Source organism: Halyomorpha halys, unplaced genomic scaffold (genome assembly GCF_000696795.3).
Source record: "Halyomorpha halys isolate HHAL.00 unplaced genomic scaffold, Hhal_1.1 Scaffold2901.1, whole genome shotgun sequence".
Lineage (NCBI taxonomy): Eukaryota > Metazoa > Arthropoda > Insecta > Hemiptera > Pentatomidae > Halyomorpha > Halyomorpha halys.
Genome location: NW_027106771.1, coordinates 92,358 through 117,893, shown reverse-complemented (window position 1 = coordinate 117,893; position 25,536 = coordinate 92,358). Strand labels below are relative to the sequence as shown.

At 27.2% G+C, this 25,536-nt stretch overlaps 2 protein-coding genes across 4 annotated transcripts in view; one reads left to right on the top strand and one right to left on the bottom strand.

Moving 5' to 3' along the window:
• The window catches only part of Cln7 (CLN7/MFS domain-containing 8), a 22,504-nt gene extending 6,675 nt beyond the window's left edge, over window positions 1-15,829 (top strand). Inside the window, exons 4-11 of the mRNA XM_014437630.3 lie at window positions 1,889-2,002; window positions 3,381-3,575; window positions 6,602-6,701; window positions 6,802-6,936; window positions 8,737-8,849; window positions 10,062-10,240; window positions 10,429-10,627; window positions 11,761-15,829. Of these exons, the coding sequence (XP_014293116.1) occupies window positions 1,889-2,002; window positions 3,381-3,575; window positions 6,602-6,701; window positions 6,802-6,936; window positions 8,737-8,849; window positions 10,062-10,240; window positions 10,429-10,627; window positions 11,761-11,819 (1,094 nt within the window). The 3' untranslated portion in view covers window positions 11,820-15,829. The remainder of the gene's footprint in view (window positions 1-1,888; window positions 2,003-3,380; window positions 3,576-6,601; window positions 6,702-6,801; window positions 6,937-8,736; window positions 8,850-10,061; window positions 10,241-10,428; window positions 10,628-11,760) is intronic.
• Window positions 14,420-25,536, bottom strand: LOC106691755 (CD151 antigen). 3 transcript variants are annotated; one of them, XM_014437628.3, is made up of 5 exons: window positions 25,358-25,536; window positions 24,988-25,182; window positions 24,742-24,915; window positions 23,483-23,683; window positions 14,420-14,511 (listed from the first exon to the last, which is right to left on the bottom strand). In XM_014437628.3, the coding sequence occupies exons 1-5, from the start codon at window positions 25,421-25,423 to the stop codon at window positions 14,497-14,499; spliced, it is 651 nt and encodes a 216-aa protein (XP_014293114.1). In that variant the 5' UTR covers window positions 25,424-25,536; the 3' UTR covers window positions 14,420-14,496. The 3 variants fall into 3 exon arrangements, with proteins under 3 accessions (XP_014293114.1, XP_014293113.1, XP_014293115.1); XM_014437627.3 differs by lacking the exon at window positions 14,420-14,511 and adding an exon at window positions 17,041-20,739; XM_014437629.3 differs by lacking the exon at window positions 14,420-14,511 and adding an exon at window positions 20,839-23,044.

Below are 25,536 nucleotides of genomic sequence, written 5' to 3'. Positions count from 1 at the left end.
TTCATAGTTTTTCAGATAATTTTAAAACTTATCTTTTTCTCATTCTATTAATTTAATATTGCTACTAAAAGTTTTATCTGACAGAACAAAAACGGCCATTATGTATGTTGTCATACAATGAAATAAAGTTCATAAAAAATAGGTATAAATTATTTTAATATTTATACATTCACGGGTAATTTTTCTCGTTAATTAATTTACAATGTTAAAGCACTTAAAAAAAAAATTATGTTCTAGTGTTTTATAGACCCTGGTAAAACTATTTTGATTTTGAAGTGGATTAATAATGTATCAATAAATTTTTACTTGATAGAGAAGTCTCTATCTAAAAGTCCTTAATTTAGTATGTTTTTGTTCAATTTCTTACTTCCTCTATAAAACTGATTTAGTCTTTAGTTACATTAATAATGGAAACAATATAATTTTCATGGCATGAATTCAATGTAATAAATATACTATAACTATTAGGTATACTCACATACATTTAAAGTTTAAAAATAGAATTAAAACAATTGTTAACATCTTTAATATTATTCACTTTTTGCAAATTATTGCCTGTATTTACTCTCTGTCTCTCTGGTAAAAATGTCTGTGGATTTATTTGTTAGTATAATGATGTCTACCTGTTGGATTTGTTCAGATTAAATATAGAATATGTATTTTTTACTATCTTATTGTTATGCTTTTATTAATGGATATTAAGTATATTTTATGAACTGATTTTAATTAATATTAATAATGAATAACTGAAATTGAAATTATTTATGATTGATTCTTAGAATTTTTATGGCAGTGTAGCTGATTTTTTTCTAAAACAAACTTTTATGTGAAAAATAAAGAGAATTTATTTTCGGGTTCTAAATATTTTTTTTCTTCATAAACACCTTATACATTATTGTTAATGTAATTGTTATAAAATGCATGCTTTTAAAGTAACTAAAGCTAATGAATAATGTTGATGTATTAAACTTATTAAAATTAATTTTGATTTATTACATTTGTATGTTAACTTTTATGTTTGGCTTTGCAATTAAAACAGCTTACATATGATATACTACTTAATGATTTTTTATGACATTGAGTCTTTATTTCTTTGCATGCAAGTCAAGGATCTATTGTGAGGTATAATAAAATTGAGTTTCTTAAATTTCTTATTACTTCCACAAACATATTTAGTAAAAGTGCTATCGTAATTTTCCTCCTTTATGTTGGTGAAATATTTTATTACCTTTTTTCATTTAGCTTTAAAGTAGCCAACTTCTGTGTTCATTTAATTCCATATTTACTTTTCCGAGAGATAAGTTTAGCCCCATAATGATGGTCAATTCAATCTTGAAGTTGGCAGACCACCTAACCTAATAACTGGTCCTAAAATGTAATTACATACTATTTTACTTAAGAGTTTCTTACAATTAAATTTATAAGTTTTTGTTCATAAATAGAATAATAGGTTATTATGTTAAATTAATATTTCATGAACTCCTATGTGTGAAGAATGTATAGGTTCTTTGTCTGTTATCTGTTACCAACACTAATATGATTTTATTAATAAAAATAATTAATTAATGAAAAATATATACAAAGTTGTTGTAAATATTATAAAGGAATATGATACAACTGATAATATTTATTTAGTTGTTAAATAAAATACATCAGATAATATGTATTACATATTTTTATTTTATTTATTAATCACCGTTCCTCTTCTTTAAAGTTGAGTTGCCGAAGAAATAAAACTAAATTATGACTTCAGTGATTAAAAAAAAGAAATATGTTCATTTATTTATATCACTATAGTCTGGTAGTTATTATGTTGATTCATTTTGTTTTTTATCTGTTATTATTTACAACATTTCAACTTATTTAATGAATTGTCTTAATTTTATAGCAAATATTGCTATTTGTCGATCATATTTATCTGCTGCTACAAAACTTCAGGAAAGAACTGGAGCTGTCTCTATGATATCACTTGCGCAAGTTTTGGGTTTCATTGTTGGTCCAGGTAATATGTTAATAAATATTTTAACTTGTTTAAGTATTCTAATATAAGATTGTGTTGCTAATTTTATTTATGATTTCATGAAAAAATGGTAATTTTCTAATTTACTTTGAAGAAGTGGTCCTCAGCCAACTGAACTGTTCCTCACCAGTCCTCTCAATCTCTCTCTCAGCTCCATGCCTGATAGATATTCCTGTTTCCTTAAGATCTTCGGAGGTGCTGTCCTTCCACCCACCATTCATTCTTCCATGAGGCCTTTCTCCATTGTGGTTTTCATGATATAGTGTACTGACTGTTCTCTCCTCACCCGTTTTGATTACCTGCCCCAACCTTCTAATTTGCTGCTCTCTAATGAAGTGGGAAACGCAGGTCATTATAAATTTTCTTTAAAAAAACATCCCTGTTTTTATTTTTTTAGTCAAAATGAATCATTATCTTCTACTGACTTATAGATTCATTTTAATATCATCCTTTTGAGCATATTAATACATTCAGCATATCCTTTACTCAATGTCCACTTTTAGATGCATGTGTCAAAACTAGTCATACAAAAGTTTTGTACAGCCTGAATTTAGCTGTATGTCAGGGAAGTCTACTTCTGAAGAGCTTATCTGGATTTAAATTAAATCAATGAGCTTTAATCACTCTGCACTTTATTTCTTGTTCCTCCTTCAAGGAATTTTTGAATAACAATTAAAAAATAATTTTTCTCAAAATGTTTAGATATTATTCATCCTTTCATTATTTTTGTATATAAATAAGGATCCACTGTAATTAGCTGATGTTTTAAACTTAAACTTTTTCTCTATTGACCTATAAAATTTAATGGACCAGACCTAATATTCTAAATTTCAATCACCCTTTCCTCACTCCAGCTCAAACCCGGATCCAATTTAATAATTATAACTTGCCTATTCTTTCCAAAACTTTATAGTCTCACACTAATATCCATTAAATTTTCTAGGTCATTGGAAAAAAGTTTAAGTTTAAAATACCAGCTAATCCACAGTGGATTTATATACGAAAAAACATCATTTCTATCTATCATAGAGAAAATATTGAAGAAAATTGATTATTATTCTACAAATGCCTCTTCCCAAAAGTACTTTTTGCTTAGCGTCCTTCAACAAAGCTGGGTGTGACGTTGTCATGTTATTTATTTATTTCTACCTTATTTTCATCAAAAATGCTTATCTTAACGTAACGTGAAAAACATCTCAATATTCTCAATAGTTACTTTCCTAAATATGTTTATAATCAAATTATTTCCTAGTAAATGTATTATATGTTAATATGCAATTCAAAATATTGGAAAAAATTTATCAGATGATCGCATTGTGTTTTTTAATCTAAAATAATCAACAGAACTAAATTTTTGCAGGTTTACAGTCCCTAGTTACTCCTCTAGGAGACGAGGGTTTTCCCCTGATTAAAGGGAAACTTACAATGAATATGTACACAGCAGCTGGATGGATCAATGTATTACTCGGTTTCATAAATCTTATTCTGTTTGCATTTTTCAAAGAAAGACCCATTGCAGCAAAGGAGGCCATGTTTCTATGTGGTGCTACTTCAGGTAATTTGTTGTATTAACTTTGTTTTTCTGCTAATCAATAATTTTTTATAATCAATAAGGAAGAGCTTTGTTTTTGAATATTTTAGTTGGGAATTTCTGCTTTTATCTTTTTTTATTTTTGCAAGTGTAAATGTTTTTGGTATGTATGAGGGTCATTCAAGTATAAACAACAGTTAGCTTGTAAGAAATTATTATCATAAGTAAATGTTTAACCACAAATATATCATGCTCATGCCTAATGTCCTTCCTTTCATTGGTGTGTCCTCTCCAATTCTCCTCCATTTCCTTTCCTGTTTGCTCTCTGGGCTGTAATAATGGACCTAAAACTCATCCCAGATGACTAGCAAGGATCCCTATTTGCCAAAAAACCAAGAAGCTGTTGACAAATTTTTTTCTCAGAAACAAATGCATGGGACCCAATGAGCCAAACTTTTAGATAAACTGAGTTCATCATGGATATACTCAATGTTAATTTCAACTTTGGAACCAGTTTCAATGATGGTGTGGTGACTATCCTCTTTAATAAGGTGATGAATGGCTTCAACACTTTCAAAAGCTTTTCCACTCTTTCTTGTTTTCAGAGGAAATTTTGAGCCTACTCTTTTAAAGGAAAGAATGTTTTCACCAAACTGTGCATGAAAAATATTAATGGGTCAGACGCTCTTTTTTGTCAAACATATAACAATCATGCATTGCACAACAGACGTAGGCACTTTGTTATTACTCTCCTCATTATGAAGTGAGACCAGTGGTCGTTACCTCATTCAACTCTTGGTGGACAATCTGTTCAATAAATAAATGACATTTATTTTTCCACTTTATGCTTAGATTGTTTTCTTTAGGTTTACTAGTAAAGATTTATTTTTTATTGTAGTTGTCCAAAGGTAATTAGAAGTCATTATATTATCAAGCTGCACTATTCTCAATTACTAATCACCTTTTCCAGAAATTTCAAAAAGTTACACATTGACTAATTATTTAGTAAAAAATACCAATAAAATAACTTTAACAGAAGAACTTGATTTGAGTTATCTTTAATGCCTTGGATTTTAGTTGATATCTATCTGCCATATCTTAAATTTCTGGTGAATATGCTAAAAAACAAAACAAAAAAACTGTGTATCTCGATGAAATTATCCTTTTCCTACTCTTTGCATGCAACCTTGCAACTTGCAACCTTAGAGACTCAGTATAAAAATGACTGAACTCCTCAGATTTTCACTGAAATAGATCTATTATTTATAAAAAATGAAATTTTAAATTTAGACATTTGAATTTCATGCTTTTTGATGTTTATAAAATTTTCGAATTAGAAACACTCTGCTGTAGGGCATAATAAAGTATATTTTTAATCCTGTGTTTCAGTTGAAATTAGAGACTGTGATTAGCAGAATTAGTTTATTTTTAAGTTCATAAAAGTATTATTGGGCGATTGAGTTTCAAAAAAAGAACTGACATATAACTTTTGTTTATATGTATAAACGTATTTTTATTTACAATAGGTCATGAGGCACACTTTATTACCTATCATACTTATTCATTACCCAAAGTAACTATTGAAAAAACTTTTAATTTATTTATCATAGTACTTTTTGTTATTTAAAAGAGAGCACAAGCATGCTTAAATAATTTTAGCAATTAACTCAATTTCAAAAATTATATATATTGCATTTACCTTATTTTTAATGTGTTAAACATTTTCTTTTTGTGATTATATTGTTTCCCTCATCATAGTTATTATTTGTTATTAATTGAACCAACACATACTATTAGGAACCAACTTATAAAATCATTTAGTTTCTGTCTGCCTTATGTATTGGAGACCACAATATATATTTAAAATAAAACAGTATAGTGTGCTGTAAACTAAGGACTAACCATTAACTGTATTTACAAAATAAATACATAGTGTCCTTAATTTAACAAAATAAATTTTTAACTATTGTATAAATATTTTAATCAGAAATAATCTAATCCTTGTCTTAACTAGAGAGATGGCTGGAAGGTGGAATATTTGCGATTTAGAAGTCCTTGTTAATGATCACATAAAAGTTTTGCATTACTGACCAATAAATATTTTTTTTATTTTTCCAAATTTTTGTTGTCTTTCTTTTTTTATTGCAGTATTTAATGGCAATTTAACAATTCGATTTTACTAATTTATCGTATTATTTTGAATAATGAGAAGTTTTTTTTTAAATTAAAACTATCTTGAACTAAATAACATTTAGCATGCATAGTCCATCAATCCTGTATTAGGTGTTATCATGGCACTACTTCCTAGTTCAAGATTCGTCAGAAAAAACCTTGTATAAAAAAATTGTTTTATTTTTTTAATTATATATTTTTATTGATTTATAAGGTAAAAACAATGTCCATTTTGATATAAATATATTATCTTATAACTTCATCATTTTAACTCTTACGGGTAATGATTCCACATCTTTGAATAAACAAGCTTTAAAAACCCCTCATCTACTTTTCATAATCATCAATCAAACTTTTAAAATTTTTAATAATTAGCCAAGAATAGAGTTTTAACTAATTATTTAAAAAGTGATTTACAATTTTAATGCTAATATAGCCAGAAATTGGAGGATTTTTAAAGTTCCTCAACTGAATGATTACTCAGAACATTTAAAATGGTGGTTATGAGATAATATGTTTATACCAAAATAGATATTATTTTTGTCTTTTAAATCAATGATTAAACTTTGTATAACTGTGTCATGTATGTAAGTATACTTTATAAAATTTGTATAACTGCATCATGATATGTAGGTATACTTGATAAAATTTGTATAACTGCGTCATGATATGTAAGTATACTTGATAAAATTTTACTTTTTATACTATCTACCCTAGCTATTTGCCGCATTACTAACAGCTTAAATAACTGTATGTATCTGGTAGAAGTCTTATAAATTCTCTTCCTTATATTTTTTTTATAATTTTTCTTTTTTTTTCTTTCTTTTTTTTTAATGCTAAACTTCCGATTAAAAGAAAACAATTGTTTGTTTTGGCAGAGAAGGCAGCCTGGAAGGGTCTAAAACCTGATTATCTTTCTGCATGGACTCTCATCGTTGCATTTTTCGTCTTAACACTTAACTTTGTGCTTCTTGAAACGTAAATACCTAGTAGTATTGTTATTCTAATTGCAATGCCTATTGTTATAATGTTTTATTTTAAAGATTTATCTTAAAGTATTGTTATTGTTTGGTTTTAGAATTGGAGTAATGTTAACAATGGATCAGTTTGCTTGGACTGATAAACAAGCTGTCTCCTACCTTGGAATTTTATTGTCTATTGGAGGAGTTCTTGCTTGTATCACGATGGCTGTTTTAAAATCCATCTCAAAATGGTAAATGGCAGCACTTTTTATTAGGCTAAGCATTTGTTTGAATTTGTAACTTGAAAATTACCTACTGCTGTATTTTTGTTTCCTCTGAAAGTCAAAAATTGTCGTAAATGTCTCCAAATAGTAAATTCTCACCCAAAATATTTGTTCTATGACTATAATTAACTTTCATTTTGGTTTTCTTAAAAATAAGATAACCAAAAATATTGACAAGTGGAATATGATAAAGAAAAATTGATAAAAACTTTCTAGTTCTAATTAATAATCTTTATTAAAATCAAATAAACAGAAAAATATAATATGCAAACCTGTTGTATAGAATATGAAGACTTATTTAATTGTGTATATATATTATTACAATTTAATAATTAAATATTAATTAACGTAGTGTAATTTAATATTTCTGTAGACCCATTTTTCATTATATATATATCCTTTTTATATGTGCTAATGTAATAATTACAATTTGAATAGCTTTTTTAATGTTTTTTTTTCAAAAATTTTCTCTTAAATTCCACTTGTCAAGATATTTTATTATTCACCATTTTTAAGGGAACAATTCAGCCTCAAAATTTTCTTATTGGGGGCATTGAGAGCTAATTAAATTTACTAAAAATTTGTTCTGCATGATTGTTTTCGTAGGATGAATATTTTTGACTTTTTGAGAAAAGTGGTCAATTCTTGAAGAGATATATCTTGGAAAATAATGGTCATAAAGAGCTCAATTTAGTTTAAGATTGTATCATGCTAATCTTTCAGAAATTAAGTTTTGGAGTTATTTAGTAACAATTGCACAGATTTCACTTAAAATCCTAAATAACCTTTGTGTCTTACAAAATAAAACTTTATAAGTTACAAATGAAGGTTTTGGTTATCATTGGATGTAAAGGATCTAAATTTAATTGTCAGAATAAAATACCTGTGTGATAGGATACCAGCCAGTGTTTTTATTGTAGAAAACAATATTCTGACTCAAAATATATGGGCCATCTCAAGGGCGAATGCATTGTCGAGGTTCTCTTAGAATTGATATTCAAATTTGTAGAGGACAGTGCACTTGCTCTGTAGATGATCCATATATCTGGATAGTTATATCTGTATGCATAGTAAAAAGTATTGACTACCTATTATTCACAATATACCTCTTATAGTCTATTATCATTATTGAAATTATATTTCCTTGTGGCTACCTTACCTCTTTGAGGAGATTTCCATCTTCATGTGTACCTTGGGCATGTCTTTATGCCTATTTATTATTTATAAACTTATAAATATATAACCATATTTATTAACATAAATTTTATAATGAATATATTGTCTCCACCTAATCTAAGATTTTTAAAAATAAAAGTCTCTACCCCTTATTATTTAGCAATCCTTTTATCCCAACCCGAACCAATCTTTACAATTTTACTGTTTGATTTTTCAATTTAGCTGGTTACTCAAAACAGTCCTGCTAACAATTTATGTTTATTCCTGTAATAAAGCTATTTTTCTATGATTTAATTAATACATTTGTTCATAATTGCATTTCATGAAAGTATTGTGATTTGTTTTAGTAAAATTGCAGCATTTTATTTAGGTTACCATAAATAATGTTTCTCATCATACACATTTGGGTCAAACATCATATTAAATTTTATGCTGTATTTTATAAATAAAATGTTTTGTTTTTATCCTAATTTCTGAAGAACTGTTTTGTTTTGAAACTTAAATAGATTTATTTTTTTCATTTTCTTTGGTTTTTATTTTTTTACTAAAAGAATAAAGTAAATCATAATTAAGTAATGAAACTTTTTTTAGGTTAAATGAAGTTTTATTGCTGCTCTGGGGAGGATTTCTCCTTATGGTGATCGGTAGAGCAATTTATATTCCGTGGGGTCCAGATCCACCTGTCATTGCATATGTATCCAATGGTAATCTTTTTTAGAGGTTTTTAAAATGATTTTTTAGGTTTGCTTAAGCTTTTGTATGAATATTTGTTTTTAAATCTTGAATAAGCAAATTCTCAAATTTGTTTTCTTTAGCTATTTTTTCTTTAATCTTTAAAATTTTCTTTTTTATTTTATTGAACAAGAATAAAATATTAATGACTTTATTCAGACAATACTAAACTTATAAGGCTAAAGGAACAAACTAACTTAGATTATTATTGTCTAAATTTACTAAAATCTTGTATTTGCATTTTAATAGAGTTTGTGTAAATAGTTTTTGAACTTTTTTTTTTTTTATAGGTTAGATGAATGTCTTATTGATGATGATGAATATGATCAATAATGGTTTAAAAAAACATGTTGTTTTCTTGCTTAGTTCTACTCCTCATTTATCTAGCTATAAAAGTCATTGTTCTTGAGATTAATCCAATGGCTGCATATCAGGTCTTATTTCCGTATGCCCATAATGTTTGATTAGTCTGTAAGGGATTACAAATTTAAACTTGAAGAAGAGGAGATGAGAGCAATTTTACTGACAGGAAACAAAAATATATTTTACTTTTTAATATGCAAGCTGGGGAGCAGAACCAGTTCAACGAAGTTTTATAATATTATTTTCTTTCTTATTAGCATCTTGATAATAATGTTGATTATAAATAGCCAATAATAATTTTGAGATTGACTTCAGCCATTGTGAAAAAATTATGAACTTAGCAAATTTTAATTTAAGCTAACACATACAAAATAAGAACACACTAGTAGGATATACTGACGATGCGAGATGGCAATCTTGTCACTTGTCTTTGTTGGTCTTCCCAGCTGTCGGAAATTGCAATTCCTGAATTTACTCACCAATAGCACCTATGTATCCTGTACATGACCACGGTTTTAGTTGGATGAGAATGAAATGTTTTGGATTATGAAGATGGTCAGGGGTGCGGTAAAAAAAAATCAAATCTTCATGATTTGAAATAATACAGTCAATTATTTATATATATAATATGAAATTTTTTTATTTAATCTTTATCATAGTTGCTGCTAATATATTTTTTTATGTTAAAAATGGACTAGTAATTATCTTTAAATTTTAGCGGTAGTTACCTTTGTTGAATAAGTTAAAATAGTGTATACTATATTGTATGATGATTTTTTTTTTAAATAATATTCATTTAAATTTTTTTTTTTCCAATTTAGCTACTAATTCAACCAAGGATATACTAGGGTGCCCAGATATTCAAGAATGGTGCCTGTACACTCCCGCTTTGACGATTACACAGTTCCTGATTGGTTTTCTCCTGACTTGTGTTGGTTATCCGCTTGGGATCACTTTGATTCAGACTATTTTTTCAAAAGTGCTTGGTCCTAGGCCTCAGGTAATTATTACAATTTTAAAATGAATCTTTATAAATGTAACTCAAAGTTGTATTAATATCTTTTTGAATTTTTCAAATATACTTAAGGATTCATGTAAATTAAGAGATTGTTATGAAGCGCAAACAACTGAGTTTGTTAATATGTTTCTGATAACTTTATCATGTAGTAATGGTATTATTTTATGCAGGGAGTGTGGATGGGTTGGATGACTGGTTCAGGTTGCTTTTCAAGGGTTGTTGGGCCTGTAATGGTGTCCTATTTATATACACGAATGGGTACAATATGGACTTTTGGGCTTACTACTGTTATGATGGTAGCTGCAATGGTGTGGCTTCGTCTAGTTTTGCGGAGACTTCAGAAAGCCTGTCTTAAAAATTATCAAATAGGTAACTTCATATTATTTTGTCTTAGTATGGTTAAAATATTATTCTATTTTTTTTTTTTATTTACTTTAATACAATTTGGTTCTGAGTTCTTGGAGGTCTATTCCTGTTTTTTATTTCATTGAAAAAGAATAACTTTAGTAGCTAATAAAAATAATTTTTATTTTCAGATTACACGTATTGCATACATCTTAGCCAAAAAGTTGTTTTTAAAAAATTTTAATTTTTCCCACTTATTTTTAATATCATCAACGGTTTTTGTGTACAATACGAAATGTTGAAACCTATTAATCCATTAGAATTTATCTTTTTAGAAAAATACTTTAATTAAACCAGAACCATCAACAATCACATGCTTATTCTTATTTGTACATCACATACATTTTAGTACTAGTTTATGATTTCCTGGTTATAGTGTTTTCTCAGTTATAGTAAACTTTTTCTGTAAGTGGTATAATTAAATTTTACTGCATTGTGTTATGTATACATTTAAAAAAAATGTCAAAATTGAAATATTTTTCATGAAATTTTAAAGATAATGCAACAGCCTGAAAATACCAAAAATTATTTTCCTACAAGCGTACGTCATTTCAGAATAGTTTTTGTTTTCTCAACCTGTCGACATCCAGTGTTTTCAATTGCTTTCATTCTGATTTTCATTGATATTCTCTATGGCTTTTATGTGACCTTAAAATTTCATCAAAATGATCCAACACTTAAAAGTAAGAAACAAATACAAGGCTTTTTATAAAAAAATTTGTTTTTGATATAAAAATTTTTTTATAGAATTAAATAAGTTTTGAAAAGCTTGAAACATGACAGAAAAAAAAAAAAAAAGTAACTGTTTACTAAACTTGCTTTGAATTAGGTAGTCAAGTTATTTATGAGGAAGACAAATGAAACAGCACAAACTAGTCCCAAGTTTCAGTTTGAGCATCTTTACATTGTGTCATGGAAATAGTATTTTTTATGAAAATTAATATAAAAGATATGACATTTATTTGGTAGGGGTAATACCAGGTTCAGAAAAGAACAAAGGAACTGAAAATTTAATGAACCACATCCTATAATTGTTTATAATTAACATTTAATTCTTTAGATTAGTTTACCTTAACAAATTCACTTAATTGTTATAGATGGAAATGATGCTGCAAGCCCAGAGATGGAAATCGTCGACACAACAAGAGATAGTTGACATTTTTATTTTATTCATATTACTTATTGCAGTTGGAACCAATTTTTATGCTCAATTATTTTTGTAAGCTAAATATTGCCAGATAATTAGTTATGTGATAGTTTGTTGAATTGTTAAGATATATTTTAATTGTTCAAGTGTAGGGTATTGGCCAATGTAGCTAATATTTTTACTTAAAATTATGTTTTTTACTCTATATACATACTATTTTACAGATTTTCTTCCATTTGTAATTAAAAAGTCAAGTGGATAACAGTGATATAACATTTTTTAAAATTGAACTTCGACAAGTAACAATTTTTAATGTTTCTTTTTCACCCACCCTCTGGAAAATCAGTACTTGTTCCTTCATTGGGTTGCGAGATGAACCGGGCTAGACCATCTCCTTGTGTGACCATTGGTCAAGAAACAGTACCTCCTTACTAAGTATTGAACCCAAGGCTTCATAGCTTGTAGTGGTACAGATGTTCCTTCTTCACATATATTAAATAAAGTGCTTGATTAGAACACTTGAGGGCAGATTATTTTATACAAATGAAATGGAGTTTATGAAAACTTTTAACGAATAATCTAGCCGACAGAATTAGTAAGAAGTTTTTATTTATATAATTAATTTTATTTAATACCTGCTAAAAATTGGCATGAAAAGCGAAAATTAAAGTAAATATGTGGAAAAACAACTATTTTTGTCGTCCTGTTTCATTAGTATATACTTGATCGAGTTTCTAATTCTCTAAACTTTCTAGAAACAATTCTATCAGTAGCTATCAAGGAGAGGCATGCGGGTGCACAGGAAGCACCTTGAAATTGTCCATGAGAAAAGTGTTATTGTGTTCTATCAAACTAGTTAAGAGAAACAATCTCTGTAATTGATTTTTTGTTATTTCTTATTAATTTCTCAAATCTTAAAAGTTCTTAGAAGGCTGAGCGAGCAGTGGAAAAATATTGAATTCATTAATCTTTGATTTTTCTAATGTGACAATAACTTCTTTAATGCTTGGTACTTAAGTATTGAATATCAGGTATGCTTAGATTGTTCTGTATCAACTATTCTATGCTTTGTTTTCCAATAAGATAGTACAATTTTTGTTTTTTAAACCTATTTTGATTCTGTTCCATTGTCTAAATAGGCTCCCTAATTAAGTGATTGTCCAGAATATGCAAAGTGGACTAGCTAACTTGAGGGTCAGCCATGACAGGAAGTAAGAAGTCTAAACTGTAGGTCGGTCCTATAGAACTAAAAATATGCTTTTTATCACCTATCACCTTTATACACTTGACTGTTCAGTTACTCATATATTTATTTCTTAAATTAATGCTAGATGCTGAATGGTTTTAGAGTGATAATGAAAAATATTCAATTTTCCCCCATTTTTCTGTTTTCTTACTATCCTGAATTTATTTGAAAATTCAGAACTTGTTTCATAGTTGGTAGTCATTATTAGTTAATTTATAAAATTATAGTGATTTTTTAAATGTTTGAGGAACTAGTGTTTTTGCTGTGAGTACTGAAAATAGAAATACGACTAAAATGACATTATTTCCTTTTAATTATTTTAATTTTAATAGAAAATCGATTTCTAATGCTTTTTAGTATTTCTTTAACTTTAAGTTAAGAGCATCATCACAATTTATGGGCCTTTTAAAACTTAAATTATGGACAAATTAAACTAATGAATTATATTATATGAATTAAATTATAGACAAATTAAACTAATGAAGCAACTTTTGAAAATATCTCTATTTATTATTATTTTTTTCTCTTTTCATATTACCTGAGTTTGGTGATAGGGAAAACTTAAAAGTTAGTTTTAAATAATATTTTACTTTATTTTCTTGTGAGCTTAGTGATAAATAGAGAAAATAAATATTAATTTTTCTCCATTTGTTTGTAAAAGCATTCTAAAAATTATAGTCCTTTTCTTTTTATGGCTGAACATTTCAGAGATTTGTTTTTTTGCACTTTATTATGTATAGAACAACAACCTATTGTTAATATTAAGAAAATTAATATTGATGAACTGAAGGAAAAGTTGAATTTACTAAGGCAGGTTTGTCACAGGTCCAAGCTGAAAATGCGATTTCATACTAAAATTAACTAACTTTAGATTAAAATTTTTTTTATTGAAATAAATCTGAGATAGTTGACTCTTTATTGAAACATAATTCACTGCCGTTAATATGTATACATGTCTATGTTTTTCAATAGTTTGGTTTTAGCTAAGATTTTGATAAAAGGATCTCTTATTTCATCTCTAAAATTTACCACTGAAATCAAAACTCATTCCTTTTTTTTGTTCTAACAAAAAATTAGATCTTCAGATTTAGTGATTTTTTATTTTGATTAAAAAAAAGTTACTGATATTCTATGAATCTCAAAAAAACTCACATTTTTTCCCCATTTTATAATAAAATGTGTTAGATATAACGTATTCATTTTCCAATTTATATCTTCATCCTAATCAATATTACAAAATATTAATGTGAATGTCCTAGGTCTTTTATTATTGTGATAATATTTGCCTCCATTTTAAGGTTAGACTTAAGAAAATATTAACATTCATTACTTCTAATATTCACTTATTTTCATTTAAAACTTATCCATTTATTTATTCTTGATATGTTCTCCTGTCCTTTTTCAGAAATACTAATTTCTTATGTTCTTATGTGCCTATAATTAATGGGTTCTCCTCTAAAAAAAAAAAAGGTTTAAGTAGGTCTTGATAATAATTCAATCAGAACCTACTTCTTACCAATTATTATGAATGTACTTATATTTTACTAAAATTAGAGGTTTATCAGACAACTAAAAATATATTTAAAACATCTATTTAAAAAATAAATTTCTTATTTGTCCAAAAATTGTGAGTTTGTTAGTCTTTTTTATCAAATCTGGATGGCTACCTAGAAAACCATACTTTTCATATTGCGGTTCCTTTCCAAAATAATTATTGACTGACTCTAGTAGGTATTCAAGTATTAATATTTTCTTTTATTTTAAATACAAGTTTATGTATTAATGTTACTATCAATAAGCAATAATTATTTATGTACAATGCTATTTAATCTTAAGAAAATCACCAATAATTGTTTTTTGTTTGGAATGGATAAAACTATATGATTAATTTTTTTAATATTAACATAGGTTTAGCTTATTAATACAATCAGAATGATTAAGGAAATTTAGCTTTAGCTTTATGCAAGTGAATTAGGAAATGTGCTGTTGAATTATTTTCTTTTTATTATTATTTTTTAAATTGTTATTGTCTGTATAAGATACTTTTAGATTTTTGGTTTGTCTAGTTTATATGTTTTAATTAAGTTGTTACGGGTATAGTGACTTATTGTTATATAATCTTTTTTTTTTGTAGGAATAAAGTGAATTTAAATCCATATTTTATTAAACTGTATGAATATAATCATTATGAACTAATGCTCGTATGCCTAGTCAGAAGTTTAGAAATATTTTATTTTTATCGACTAATTTCACCATTATTAAAAATGCACAATCGAATTATAATTTATGTATTACTGCCATGATACTAATTGTTGTTTTATGTTCTGATGAGTACATATTATATATCCAGAATGAAAGAGGCCCAACTCAAATTTTTAAAGATTGAACCCCTTCATCATCCCAGCATACACAGTCAGCCATTAAATATCAGACCAAAGTCCACAAAACAGATGTTCTACCAGCTACATATGTTAGAGTAAACACCACGTAGCCTGCATTCTGAGTACTGCCCCTTTCATTCTGGATGTTCAATTTCACAAATGTATTTATTTTAAATTTGTTAGCTAGGAAATTGTCATATCTTGGAAACATTTTCCTGTATTTAACCAATTTATTTTTATGTAGGTTTTTGTTTGAATATTGTTTTGTTTTTAATCATCATAATATGTCATCAATAATCTAAAAAAAAAAGTGTCTAGTTTGTGAAAAGATTGAATGGTTTTTAAAAGTAATATTTGATTTCAATTGATATGAATAAATCTTTTATCCAATATTACACTATTTTTAATTTAAAGTTTTCCTATTATCTAACGAAAATATGAAGTTATAATCATAAAAAATCGTTTAGTATCTCAACATTGGCTCTGAGAGAAGTTAGGTGTTCTATAAATGTCTGGACATAGCTCTGAGAGATGGTAGGTAGTCTGTAAATGATACAATTTCCCTTTAAAAAATACCCATTTAACAATAAAATGTTTTCTCAGTTTTGTTTATTGCATCATAAGAAATGTCAGTTTCTCTAAGTAACATTACTAAAACAAAACTAAATATAATTAATATGTATGAGTTAGTGAAACTATCAATGCTTTGAAAAATATACTTTAGTATCACAATTGTGAATAACTTTTTATTTTTTTTTAAATTATTAAGGCCAAAAACTGGGTACATATTAATTTAAAAAAATGTTGACTTCTTAAACAAATCTTTCCTAGTTAGGATTAATATGACAAAATTTATTATCAATTTCTATCATAAAGGAAAAATTGTAACCACACATATAATTATGATATATGTACATTACGCCTTCCATATAGTATTAGATTAACTCTTAATTAACTACTGGACCTTTCCAAACATTTTCTATATGTATCTTTCCACTTGGAATTCAGATCAAATGGTGTTGTATGGTTTCAATTATCTAGTTAGCATTAAAAAAATACAATTTTTAAGGTAAGATTTTTGTTAAGCAGCCTGTAAGATATTGTGGGACTGCATATGACTACATTAGAAGTTTTAAGCAAATTTTAAAAAAATGTATCATCAGGTTAATGGTCAAGGTGATCAATTAATTATCAAATCTGGCTTAACATATAATTGGTGTTGGACTCAGGAGAACTAATCTTTACCTTTCAACTGGTTAGTATAGGTTAGTTATCTGTGTAATAAACCATCCTTTCTGCTCTAGTACCAAACAATATCTTGGTCTGGACAAGAAATTCGAAAATTCTTATTATCTTTTTCACATTGTTAATCTACCAACGTTATATCCTACATATTCTCCCTAAAAATATAAAATATGAAATATTTGGATTTAACTATAAGTCTGCTTTGGTCATATGATTTCAGGTTTATAGGTTTGGTTATGCTAAATGGTAAAAAAAAAAATTGTTGAGTTTTAGTCCTGTAAGTACTATGGCATGAAGGTTGGGTTATCAGACTGATTACCAACTATCGCCAGAGTGAGGAGTAACAAATTCAAGCATATAAAATAAAGAAGGTATATTAGAATTAGTCTTTAATGTTAATAGCAGACTACAAAAAGTAAAAAAATAAATAAAATTTAGCAAAATATACAAGATTTAAATATTATTATAACATTCATAATAATAATGATAATACAATAACAATTAAGGAACAAGATTAAAATAGATGTACATATTGGACTAACTAAACAAAAAGCTTATCCACATTTTACATTTCAGTCATTACAGATTTGTCCTATTGTTGGTTACGTATTTAACTTATCAAAACAAGAACTAGTAAAGCCATAAAATCAGATTACATCTTATTTGAGCCAAAAACTATGGCGACACGATATAACAATAATAATACCAACTACATTAGTGCTCTATTTCTACAAACAATTGAAATATTACTTATTTAGCTACAAAATCATTAATTAAATTTACCTTATTTTCATATTCAACAAAAGATCAATTATAAATAATTAGTTATCAGGTCATATGTTTTAATTTTATGGCTATGATTCATTGCTCTAAAACATAAAATATATGTAAAATTTACATCATTCAGAGACTTCTAGAACACTTAGATCTAATAATACATATCCTAGGTCAAGGCCACCATGATTTAAGAAACCCGTGATACCTTTCAGTTGACAGAATAAACTAATTCTATGAAACCAGTCTTGGTCTTTCAATATTGTTCTATAACAATTTAGCATTGAATAAATGGTTACAACTGTAATGGAATGTAAATTTTAGTAAAATATTATATTTGTTTATTTCTGCCATACTTTTGTTTAGCAAAGAGAAATATTAAAACTACTTTTCTGAAATTTGAGTTAGTATTCTATCAATTGAAAGGCTCCTATATTGAACATCATGTAATAAAATGTTATGATAAGAAATTTTTCAGGCTCGAAACTAAAATGAATTATGGTGTCAACATGTGTGGAACAACATGTTACATAACCAAAACAAATTTTAGTATAACCTCAAGACTTATATTCTACCTATCCTCAAAGTGTACATTTCTTAATAGTTGAATTTAAACAATAGCTGTTTTTGCTGATTAATGAAGATGTAGATAATCAAGATCAGTGATATGAATGATACTCAATTTTGTTTATCATACTTTACTAGCTAAAATTTGTAGCCATAGAATTTCGAAAATAGTATTAACCTGTAATGTGTCAAGTGGGTCTTTCAGACTCAGTTAAAATTATTTGTCGACTTTTTATATCAAATCATACATTCAAAATAATGCATTTATTTATATGAAAATGTATTATGCGATATAAAAAAAAAATTAGTTTATAACAAAAAAATGTGAAACAACTATCGTTATGGGTGCTGCGGATCCACCTATGGTCTCTAAGAGTTAAAGAATAATGAAAAAAAAAAAAAAATGGCTCCGATATAACATAAGAATAATACAATATAACTTATTTACAGACCTATTGATATGGTTTAATTATCTAAAATACTGCAAATAAATTAAAAAATTGTATATACGGTATTGTGTTCTTTAAGTGAGTTTATGTAAAAAACAAAGACCCAGTAAAAAATATTTACCGATTATTGACTAGTTTTATAATATTTATTGACTTAATAACAATATGCAAATTTATGTCAACTTACAAATGTAAAACTTTTTATTTTTCCGTTTGTCATTTATTAAAATTTCTATTATATTTTAGCAATACTAGTTTTCAATTTATGATCTGAGTATTAACAAAACAGTAAAATAGTAAATAAGCATTTATACTACATATCATATCATAAAAAATATAGATAGACATTGATAGATATTTCTATGAAAAAATAGAGAAATAGTTTTAAAAAATTATTAAGTACAATTAAAAGTATTTTTTAAAAAATGTAAACTTTAGTTTTAAAAATGACTAGGAATTTTTTCACTAACAACTGATTCCCATGATTTTAGAACTTGACTCAACAGTAGATAAATAGTGTATTAAACTTTACCAAACAGCTTATTAACTAATAACTATTAAAGACAGTCATATTTTAATATATATATTTTATCAAAAGTCAATATATCTATTTTTAGAAAATTATGGGAGCATCTCAGGGACATAATTTTAATTTTGATTGAAAACGTTGATTTATAATACCTATTTGAAAGGCGAAAATTTCAATTTTAAAATAAACTAAGTAAGCTTTAGATATAGATCAATACCTTTAACTTTTGAGAAGCGGACACATTAACTTTTGATAGAATATTCCTCAATAAATAACACCATTTGTGTTCATTATCATATAAGGCACTAAGTTTATTAATTTCAATACATAAGGCAATATGTCAGATCTTATATCAATTAAAGCATTATTAAACGTTCCTTTCATTTGACATTAATAATATCTTTGTATAAAGGAAGACTAAAAGACACTGTTCTGAAGTGCCACCAAGATGTGCATGAGTAAAATATTCCATACTATTTAAAATAAGTCAAAATTAAATTATTTTTAATACCAACAGGATGTTTGGTATGTATATTTCTAAAGATGTCAATTGTTAAAAATTTTAACAAGCAAATAAAAGTACAAAAAAAAAATCAAAGATTATAATTTTTTTTTTCATATTCTATGTTAATATTATTCATTAATAAAAGAAACTTTTTAATAATTTAATTAAAAAGTACACAATTAAACTGGACAATTGGAAAAGATAATTGAAGATTAGTAAATCAACAATAATAATTATTTAGTTACACTAGATTCTAAGATTTTTTTAAAAGATAAATGGCAAAATTTAGTTCCATCAGTTTTAATTACTGAAAGGAAAAATCACTAATAAATTAAAATTTCACTAATGATGACAAAAATTGGAATTTGTCAGACACTCCTACCTGGCTACGGTAACAATAATTTCAAACATAAAATTAGGACAGATCAAATTGATATAATGTTAAATAACATTCAGCACTTAAAAGATTTAATAACAATTATGAGATTTTAGAAATTTCTTTTTCTCTAAAGGCACATGCAGTTTTTTCATATCACATTATTTTTTTTTTATATATCCAGAGTAAATAAAAAATATGAATTAACATATAGCAAGTTATCTGTAGTGATTCTGCTGATAAGGGCCTTTTGAAAATATTTATTTGTTAACAAATTGAAGAACTTCTTCCAGAAAAATAAAACAAGTTGAAAAAAATATCTTGCCAGGACCCTTCTCATAAGGCAGTGCAGTACAAAATAAAATGACTTTGCCTTTAAAAAATTTGAAGTCTTGTAGCAATCAGTTTAGTTAAATATCCACTTAAAAAATTAATTTTTTGTCAAGTCTATTAACGGTCAACATTAATTCATATTTCATGCACAAATTAATACATTTTCTATGCACTAATAATGGAAGATATAATATAACAATAATAAAATGTTTCAAGTCAAAATATTTAAATGTTGTCAGAAAGTTTAAAACTAACAGACCATAGATATTGGCACTTAATTTAAAAATGGCATTCAGAAATTGTTAATGATAACATTTTGATTTCCGTAAAAGTAATTGATTTATGGCAAGTCTTGACCATATTTCTAAAGGAACATTTTATGCTTTGTAACCTTTTTTAATAGAATAACACAGAAAAACAGAAAGAGTTAAAGCAATTAATTGAGAAAGGATGAGTATAACATTTAAAAGGATCAGCCAAAATGCAAAATTTGAGAGCTCTGGTAATATTTTATCAGTACATCCCTTAAACATAAAATAAAAAAAAAACAAATTACAAAAAATAATATAAAATTTAAATAAATCAATAAATTAAAGAGTTTAATAAAAAAAAAAAAAAACCTGTACATATAAATGTTTGATCATAACAGACGATTTAATACATAATGTCATGTCAGTTACCGTTAGATGCAGCAATAATTAGAGCTACCTTCAATGCTTCAACTTATCTAATAAATACTGCATCACCAATGGTTAAAACAAGCGGTCAGAGGATACATAAGATAAATAGACAATTAACAGAGACTAGTTAGTCAAGTAAAAACAGCATACAATCTTTCTGTACCAAGAATTAAGTTCAAACTAATTCATTTCTATGGATTGTTGTGTAAAAATGTTTGAAAAAACAATAATGGTAAAATGTTTACCACCCCTTGGGATTTGAAGGCCTAATATTGCAGATTTTTCCAAAATGGCTACAATATATTTTTAGGTTCACTAATAACTCCAAAAGTTTTATAGGTAGCTGAAATGCCATTATAAACTACTTTTAAGTGCATTTAATGATCTTAAATTACATTGCTAATAGAGGGTGTTATGTTCAACAATCCCTAAGATAAAAGTTTTTCCAAATAATGAGAAATCATCGATTTGTGAATTTTTTTTTGTTATGTAAATATCATAAAAACTGCTACTCTTATGAAGATATCATTATAAACTATTTTATGCTCCGTTTAAAGAACTTCCAATTTGGGCTTAATAGACATCTACGCATCATATAGTTCTCAAGATATCAATCGAACTTTTCTGAAGATATAAAAAATGTAAAAATCGTGTAAAAGTATCTATAAGTTGCACTACAGGAATAAAACTACCTAAAAGTAATCATATTTCACAAAAGAATGTGACAATTCAAATAAACAACTTGTTTGGAAAAAATATTGTTGTATGAAACACTGTATCTCAGAAAATATTAACACGAAGAGTTCTATTAGTAAGCTTGTTAAATGCACCTTAAAGCAGATTGTAATAATCATTTCCCTAGGAATGGTAGTTTTCAGGATGTTTGCAAAATTTAGTTTCTCATTATTTGGGAGAAAAATTTGTTTTAAAAACTGTAAGTTTATTTTGGAAAATATCAAGAAAATTACTATTTTTAGAAAGATACAAAAAGTAAATGTGGATGCAGACATGATAGCAGTAATTAAAAAGAACTGCTGCTTCTAACATATGTTTCTGTGAATTTCAAAGGCATTTCAAGAATAATGTCCTTGCCAGAAGTGCAACACTACTTCTATATGTAGAAGTACTGCAACACATCAGTCCATCAAATCCAAACTTATGGCTCTATGGCATGGACCTTGACAAAGAAAAACAAACAGGTTTGTTAATCCATGAGCCTAAAATCTTTTTCTTTATCCTTAGTCGAATCTACATTAAAAGAGAGTTGAAAAGGACTATTAATAAATTAAATTAAAGATGTGGACATAGTCATGATTATACATCTGGAAAGACTCAAGTGGGCTGGACATTTAATGAAAATTGATAAATCTGAAATTCCTAAAAAGTCTTGACTGAACCCCTACAAAGCAAGAGAAGTAATGAATGTAATGAAAAACTTTTGTGGGAAAAAATCTCTAAATCTTGCTTAGACAATGCCTAACCTCAAAGTTTTAGTAATTTTTTTTTCCGTATCAATTTTGGTTATCAACTTAATCAAATGCACTTGGTCATGTACTTATAGTGGCATGAAAAACTGTTGCCAAGTCAGGGCCTCCTCTATTAGTTTCCACTAGTTATCTTAAGTTGCTTCTTTTTACAGGTCCTAAACAGATGTCTAGCATCACTTGCTATATCATCTTCCCAATGAAGCTAAAATTTATGAAGAAAAACAAAGTGACAACAAATTTCACCATCATAAGTATTGTCTAGACAAGATTAAGGCTTTGTTGGAACAGTTCCGTTCTTATAGATCAAAGTGTTGCTATAAAGCCTATAGCCTTCCTCAAAAAAAGGTCTGCTTAGCACAAAAAGAATTTTTAATGAGGTGTAGATAGTTGACTATAGATTAATAGGGGAGAAGATGGTCTGGGAATGTGGTCAGCAAAAACAAAACACAAATAAACAAACAATTATTTATTTGAGCCGATGTTTTGACCTAATTTTCATATCTTCATAAGAGAGCTTTCGGCAGAAATTCTAGCAACTGAACTCAAGTTTTTTCCAGCTACAACCAAGCTCAACTAGCACAGTGGGGAGAAGTGGGAGTCAAGTCTAAATAACTCTAACCAGAGCCATCATAAGACATACGTCTAAGTCGTTACAAGAGGCTCTGAGGGCATATAATTTTCAGAACTAAGATAAAATTATACTATTACCTAATAAATTACTAATTACATTAAATTTAGATACAGAATACCAAAATAAACATTCTTCCCTGAGTGTAGCCCACACAACAGTTAGAACAATCCAACCATTACTTATTAATTCTGATCTTAAAACATTTTGTAAGCTCTTTAATTTAAGTTGCAAACCTTAACAAGTACCCTTCTTTAATATTTCATTGAAGGATAAGTGAATAATCGGTTTAGCTCTTATTTAATTATTTAGTTATTCATCGATAATAAGTAGTTAATTCATCCGCATGGCTTTGGATGGGTTATGTGTTTAAAAAGAGCGTCTTCCAAAAGAAACACTTTAGACCAACATAAATAAATATATTCTTATAAAAATGAAAATATAAATGATATATAGACATCCAAATACTCACATCATGATAGATAACATCTGAAATATTTGCAGCAGGTTTTGGTTTTATAGCATTAATACATTTTGGATCAGCACTGTCATCTGTAGCACAACAGGATGGTGGTATCTTAAACTCTGGTTCCGGAAGAGTTAAATACATTCTTAATTCTTTAAATTCAGTACTTATCCAATCTGATGGCCCATCAGCACCACAGCAATGTAGCTTGAAAAAAAATGGACATATGAGGCTTATGTATGAGCTGTAAAGAATAAAATCCCAAATAAATGATTTAATTAAAAACAAATATATCAAGAAATTAAAACATCGCACTGCTAATCGAACACACATGTAGACAACAACCTCATAATGAACAATTAATAATTAAAAATAAACAGCTGTCTTAGATAAACAAATATGGTGATACTGTCTTATGTTAGACAATATAGAGGTGAGGATTTTAAAACATCTTGGTACTAGTTCCCAAGCATAGATCTAACATGGTGAGTGGGTTTGTCATAACTTATACATATTGAGACAATGATCAACCATTATTGTTGGATAAAATCTGACAAGATTAAGAGATTCATATTTATTATAACTTAGATCCAACCTTAACTGAAAAGGACATGACAAACCCTCTAGAGTTTGTTCATCTCTAAAGTAAATGGAAGATATTTAGAACAGTAATAATAGTACACAGTATAACCCATAACTATAGTTAATGGTTTACAAGTGAGGACACACCCACACTCCATAATGGAATAGTTCTTCAGAATTTTAAGCTTTGTCTTAATAGCAATTAGGCACGAATCAGGAAACCAAAGGAATATAGAAGCATAGATTGGATAAATATTTTCACTATTGGATAATTAATATGTAATATTGAATCAGTGAAATATTTAAGTACTTATAGATTTACTAATAACTAAATAACCATCTTCCTTATAGAAGAAGGTTTTACTATAGGAACTATGATAGACAAGAAAGATAAACGGGTAATGATAACATGAATTATTATGATTACTATAACAGAACAGTAACATAATATTTAACATTAATGATTCTTAATAAAAATAAAACACTACAAAACATATTGCTCTGCCATAAGAAATTTGACACAACTAAAAATGAAGAATTAAAATAAAAAATCAATTTAAATTGTAATTTAATGATTAAATTGTACTTTAAAATATGGCAATTCTCATACATTCATGAATAAAACTTAAAACTCAGTCAGAAATAGTTTCTGGCAGTTGAATCAATTAGATGGAAGAAAGTACCTCTGTTTGAACAGAATCAAAAGCTCTTGTACGGCTTTCAATTTTACCATAATCATTGATAACTGTGTCTTTGACACTTCTTTTAATAAGATCCTTAAGCTCATCTTCATAACTGTAGCTCCAAACACCAGCAGAAACTTCAGCTACAAGTACCAACAATAATACGCAGAAATACTGAAAAACAAAATATAAAATATAAATTTCAGCAATAAAAAATAAAAACACTAACATAAAGAAGTAACTCACAAGAACTAATAAAAGGGGAGATTCTGAAACAATTCCACAGCAACCAAAGAATCCAGCAATAAATAGGAGAATGCCGAGAGAAATCAGTAAATATGCTGATACATCATAACTGAACTGAGATTGTGGCATACTGATGAAAAAAACAGGATCTGTGAATAACTTCACCGCTAAAACAATAAGGGCAAGTCCAGAAAGCTGAAAAAAAATGAAATATTGTTCAAAAAATTATTTTTTAAAAATATAATAAAAAATTAATATTTTACAGGTATTCCTAATCATTACTTCACAAAAATAGGGGTAAAATAAAGTATGTCATTATAAAAACTAAAAAAAGGGAAACAGTAGGTACATTAATTGACATGTCACTTACCCAAAATATAAGATTAATAATAAAAACAGCATATTTCATGAAGGAGTAACAACCACCGTAACCCATTTTTGAAAACTACTGAATCAGTTTTTAAAATAAAGATCTGACTAAGTTCCTACGGCTTGTTATTAAGGTTTGATAACATACATCTGACGCACCCCTTCCTCCCAAGTTCTGGC